Here is a 6,000-nt window from a genome sequence, read left to right on the forward strand (position 1 = left end):
AAAAATCATATACTCATCTTGTTCCACAATAAATGTCCTAATTTCTTCTTGGTCAATTTTTAAAATGTATTAAATAATTCATTTAAATTTTTACAGATCTCAAAAAAAAAATTATTTCAATTTATAAGATATTCTTTTGAGAACATTACTGTTGCAGTCTTGCTAATAAATTGCCAAAATATCCATAAATGATTATCCAAATCTGGGTAAGATTATTAAAATCATACACACCTTTTGTTTCAAAATAAATGTTCTCTTTCTTTTTTCGGATATTTGAAATCTCACATTTTTAAATTATACCTGAATATTGAAAATATTTTCAATTGAAGTAAACTACAGTAAATGTTAAGGAAAATGATTCTTAGAACTATTTATTGGCCGATTTGTCTAACTTAAGAATTTTTATTCCTTTGAGTTTATCCATCACATCAAATGTATAAAAATCACTTAGTCTAGATAAATTGGCTCAACAAATAGGCAAATATATATTTTCTTTGTGGTAGTTGCGTAATTTTCTAATGGACAATGCATTTATGTATCCTTATAAAAAAGAACAATACTTAGGTCTTATTAGTGCGGATGTACACCATCATGACCGCCGATGTGGACCGAACATGATGATGGCGTACATTTTCAATTACCACATGTCTGATTTGATAATTAAAATATGACTTGTTCATTTGTTAGGGGTGAATATAATATAAGGTGAGGACTAAGTATTTTTCTTTAATATATATATGTAGTGTTCTTAAGTGGGAGTGTGGGACATTGATTTCGAGACACAATTAATTCTTAATCCAAATTAATATAAGACAAGTTGCGCTATTAAGACGTAAGTGGTGAGCCTCACAACACCCTCTATTTGTGTTGATTAACGCCAAGGGTGTGAGAACAAATTTTCATATAAGACTATAAAAACATATAAACATTAATTATATATTAATTTATCACTTTCCCAACCTTATTTAAGCTTATTAATGGAGTGAACATACCATACATTCTTCCTATAGTTGCGTAGCAAAAGAGTTGTCATGGCAAAGGCGAACATGCTACTATGCTTTGTCACTGTCCTCCTCTGCATTTCCGTCACCTCAGGTTCGTTCGATTACTTTAACTTACAAGATAGTTAAATTTCATAATAATCTTTTATTTTTATTCGTAAAAATATTTAAACTTAAATGATATGTGTGATTTACGAGTAATTGCATATATTCAATCACACTACAGGATCTCAAAATGAGACGAATGGGGATCAAAAGGTGGTCCAGGTTTGTTACTTGTTTTCACTCTTTTTTTCTGATTAACTTTGGACTCCAATTTGTGATGGAGATCGGACGGCTATGATTGTGGGTTTTTGAATGGGGCCGTGAATTTGATTGAAATAAATTGACGGTGGTGATGCAGCTGAACACGTGGTGCGTGGCGAAACCGGATGCACCGGAAGAGCAGCTGAATGATTTTATAGAGTTTTGTAGGACAGAGTCGAAGGTGGTGCAATGCGTAGAAACATTTTTCACTCCTACAGGAACTTGTTACTTGCCAAACACAATCAGAGACCATGCCTCTGTTTGCCTCAACGAATATTACAAGGTTTTGGGTCCATGCCATCAGTTCCTTGGTCAAATCACAAACACTAATTCATGTAAGCTCCCTCTCTCTCTCTCTCTATATATATATATATATATATATGGGATGTATATATAGTATATTTACATTTCCAATTGCTTTGTATAGAAATGCTTATACAATGTGTTTGTGTTTTTGCAGCGCATGGACAGTGCATCTTCACGTAAGAAGGCTGCCTCAATGGAGGAAAATGTTCCCCTCTTTAAATTTTGTGGAGATATATTATTTTATTTTTTTCCTAGTTGGTACTCATACACTTATTTTTTCTGAGACTTAAACCTCTGACCTCTTTTTGAGAAGTAAGAGACTGATACGATTTGGTCACTGACCAGTTGGTAATAGACATTATTAACCTTCTTTATTATTTGTCAAATTACACTAACATTTCTGGTAATTACGTTTCTACCTTTTTAAATATTATATTTTATTGTAATAAACTTGTCTTCAAATGGTAGAATTAAAATTTGAAATTTACAAAGTTGTTAATATGTTTTTCGTCGTCCGTTAAAGAATGGAATATATGCGTATTTACATACAAACCTTAAAGTAGATAAATATAATTTGGCAAACAAGAGAAGATTAATGTATATTAACAAGACTTGGAGAAAGATTAGTATAATTAACCCAATTTTATAGAATTCTATATACTTTAATAGAAAATACTTTATATTTCACATAAATTATACCTAATTTTCGTACAAAAAAAAAATTAATAGTAATAAAAGAGAGAAGTTATCGAAATTGTGTATTTTTAGGCTGTGTACCGTATAAACCACCACATCATTTGAGATATAAATCACTATATAATTTTTCGTGGTACGAGATAAAGTAATACAATACTTCCAAGAAAGTCATTTTCTAACACGAATCAAGTTTTGTCATCTTTAAATCTGTCAAGGAATTTTATCCACAATAATTGTATGATAATACAAGTAAACAAAGACAAGATGTGAGTTAATCTATATATAATAAATATATACGAACAATTAATAGAATAGACTAACACCAAATAGACATTACAAAGGAAAGGGTCACGATTTATTTATCTCCACAATATCACTTCGAAACATTCGAATTTAATATACCTCCATTATTGAGGTTCTCGTCAGCCCAGAGCTCAAGTTGAGATTGCAACAATTGGTAAATGCCAAACACAGACTATATATATATATATATATACGTAGTATATTATATATATGTATATTATATATATGTATGTGTACATAAGAAAGATTCTATTTACAGGGGCAAAAGGACTCGATGTGACAATTAGTAGCCAAAAATTTGTACCGGAAATAGCTCTCTGAGACTCTGTTGTGTTATTTGGTCGGAATTCTGCTATTTGTAGTGGAAGTAGCTCTCTATGTTGTATTATTTGGTTAATAAGTGGAGTGGGCCTAACAAATTTATCCAACATGAGAAGTCCAATAACAAGACAATATAACGCCTGTAACTGGACCTAATTAAAAGCCCAAAACAACACTAGAGACAGCCCATCAAGCCCAAACTGAGCAACAAAACAGTTGAGGAGTATTCGTTCGAACCAGAAAATTCACAGGTCATCAGACCCTCCCTATAAAATAGATGTGTTTAACCAATAAGGACTGAAAAAACAGAGACAATGGACACAATAACAAGCGAACAATAGGCAGAATCGTAGATATTATTGATAAGCTGCAAGCACTCGCAGACACCTTAAGCTTGGGGCTTCTCCCATTTGAGGGGCTTTACAACCTCCCAGGTGAAGTCAGGGTCGTCTCTTCCGAAGTGCCCGTATGCTGCTGTCTTCAAAAACCTGCCACCACCACCCCTCTTGAGGTCAAGATTAATGGAAATCATTCCGGGCCTGAAATCAAAACTTTCCTTCACAATCTTGAGAATCTCCTTGTCCGGAATCTTTCCAGTGCCATATGTGTCAACAAACACAGACAATGGCTCAGGCACACTAATGGCATAAGAGACCTGCACAATGCACCTGCGAGCAAGCCCACTGGCAACAATGCTCTTAGCAGCCTGCCTAATAATGTAGGCTCCACTCCTATCGACCTTGGTAGGGTCCTTTCCAGAGAAGGCACCACCACCATGAGCTCCCCAACCACCATAAGTATCAATGATGATTTTGCGACCAGTGAGTCCTGCATCACCATGAGGTCCACCTATGACAAAACGGCCAGAAGGATTGAGGTGGAAGATGGTCTTCTCATCCAGGTACTTCTCGGGGACAACGAGCTTGATGACATGCTCCTTGAGGTCAGCAGAAATCTCATCATTGGTCACAGTTTCATCATGCTGAGTGGAAATGAGAACAGTGTGGACCCTAATTGGGACCATGGCACCATTGTCATTGTAGTACTCAACGGTGACTTGGGTTTTGCCATCAGGCCTCAACCATGGGCATGTTCCATCCTTACGCACTTCAGTGAGACGGGCACAGAGTTTGGTTGCAAGAACATGGCTGAGGGGCATCAACTCCGGGGTTTCATCCGTAGCATATCCAAACATGTGACCCTGATCACCAGCTCCGATCTCCTCAGGGCGCTTGGTGAGGTGACCATGGACACCCTGAGCAATATCAGGGCTTTGTTGTCCAATGTTAACCAGGACCTTGCAGTTGTCAGCATCAAGACCAACATCATTCGAAACAAATCCAATTGTGCGGCATGTGTCGCGCACAATCTTCTCGTAGTCTATCTTGCCCTTGGTTGTGATCTCTCCAAAGACCATGACCATATTGGTCTTGGTGCAAGTCTCACAAGCAACTTTGCTGTCGGGATCTTGTTCAAGGCATGCATCAAGCACTGCATCAGATATCTGATCACAGAGCTTGTCTGGGTGACCCTCATTCACAGATTCAGAGGTAAATAGGAAGGTCTCCTCCATTCTTCTGCACACCACAAAATGAAATACAAGATGTTTAAAATTTGATCGACTGGCAAACAAAAAGACAAAGTAGCTCCTTAAATACGAAAGGATAGTGTGTGATTGTGTGGGTGTGCCGTGTGAGAGAGAGAGGAAGGAATAATTATCCATTGCTAGTGGAGTGATAGAGTGAGTGTCACACAGAATATCAGTCTCGTTTATGCTTAAAAGTTACACTCAAAGTAAAGGTGTGTACAAGATAAGTATTCCGTATAACAGTACTTGGCGCGCCTTTCATCAAAAGGAATTATTCCCACTCATAATATCAAAATGGAAAGATAGCTAGGGAAGCCCAGCTAGAGTTCCACTTCCACCTCTCTATACCCACTGCCAAACAGATTTCTAAATCATTAAATGAAGAATCATTTATTACGTACAAATTATTGCTACCAATTCTAGTTAGGGAGGGTGTTTAGGAATTTGTTCCCAATAACTTCACAAATGAAAATCTAGATCACAAAGCTAAAAGTGGATCATCTTGTTATCTAGGAAGAGGCATATGCTTCCGCAAAACTATGTTATTATTCTAACAGAAGATAGATTAAAGAAAGGAACAATTATTCAACAACAAATAAATCCATTCTTACAGATCAAGATCAAAATATATTAAGAAAAAAAAATGTAAATAAGAAATTCCATTGAAAAAATGGGCTATTATATCTAAAAATTATAATCCTATAAAATGAAGTTCACAAGCTGCACAAAGCGCTTAAATGGAGAAGAAAGGAATGGCTATTAAAAAATATAATAAAAAAAAGCCCATAGCACCCATTTTTGGTCCTGTAAAAAGAGTGCTTGGGGCAGAAGATCGATTAATGAAGTTCACAAAATGTTTTGATTATAAATCTTATAATGTATACCGATGTTACTCAATATTTTCTTATAATTTTCTAAAAATGAACAGGAGCTTATTGGATGGAATAAAGATTATTATTTTTCTTTTTCGTGTATTTTTTTTAGATTATGAAAAGAACAATACTTAGGTCCTTACTAGTGAGGATTTACAGCATACTCACCGCTAACGTGGACCAATAATAAATGGACACATTCTATTTTAATTACCAGATCATAGATGGTGAGTAGATATTCACTTACCAAATCAGAGATAGTGATTTGATCACCGTCTATAATCTGGTAATTAAAATAGGACGCGTGCATTTATTATTGGTCCATATCAGCGATGAGTATACTTTAAATCCTCATTAATGAGGACCTAAATATTATCCTTATGAAAAAGGTTAGATGAGTGTGAAGAGTTTTCGCATAAATTTGAATCCGTGGGATGTGTTACAGTCTTTTGGACTTGACGGGTTAAATGAATATATCTCGTTTTATCAAAATATCTGAAAAATTATACCAATGAAAGTATTTCACTGTAAATTTAAAATGCATGAATTTGCAACAATTGGTAAATGCCAAACACAATTATAGGTAAAAATGCAAAAAAAAAAAAAA

The 6,000-nt window shown here is 35.1% G+C and overlaps 1 protein-coding gene across 1 annotated transcript; it reads right to left on the reverse strand.

The window, feature by feature from the left end:
* Nucleotides 1-3,049: 3,049 nt before the first annotated feature.
* LOC132299546 (S-adenosylmethionine synthase 3-like) lies at nt 3,050-4,566 on the reverse strand. Its single transcript, XM_059796244.1, has one exon. It carries the CDS (start codon nt 4,504-4,506, stop codon nt 3,322-3,324), a length of 1,185 nt encoding a protein of 394 aa, XP_059652227.1. The 5' UTR covers nt 4,507-4,566; the 3' UTR covers nt 3,050-3,321.
* Between the last annotated feature and the right edge of the window lie 1,434 nt (nt 4,567-6,000).

Source organism: Cornus florida, unplaced genomic scaffold (assembly GCF_030987335.1).
Source record: "Cornus florida cultivar Cherokee Brave unplaced genomic scaffold, ASM3098733v1 CherokeeBrave_3.0.0_Hap2_Chr03, whole genome shotgun sequence".
NCBI lineage: Eukaryota > Viridiplantae > Streptophyta > Magnoliopsida > Cornales > Cornaceae > Cornus > Cornus florida.

What these genes read in the sequence shown, in the direction of transcription:
- LOC132299546 (XM_059796244.1), bottom strand. Translation starts at nt 4,506, where the DNA reads ATGGAGGAGACCTTCCTATTTACCTCTGAATCTGTGAATGAGGGTCAC.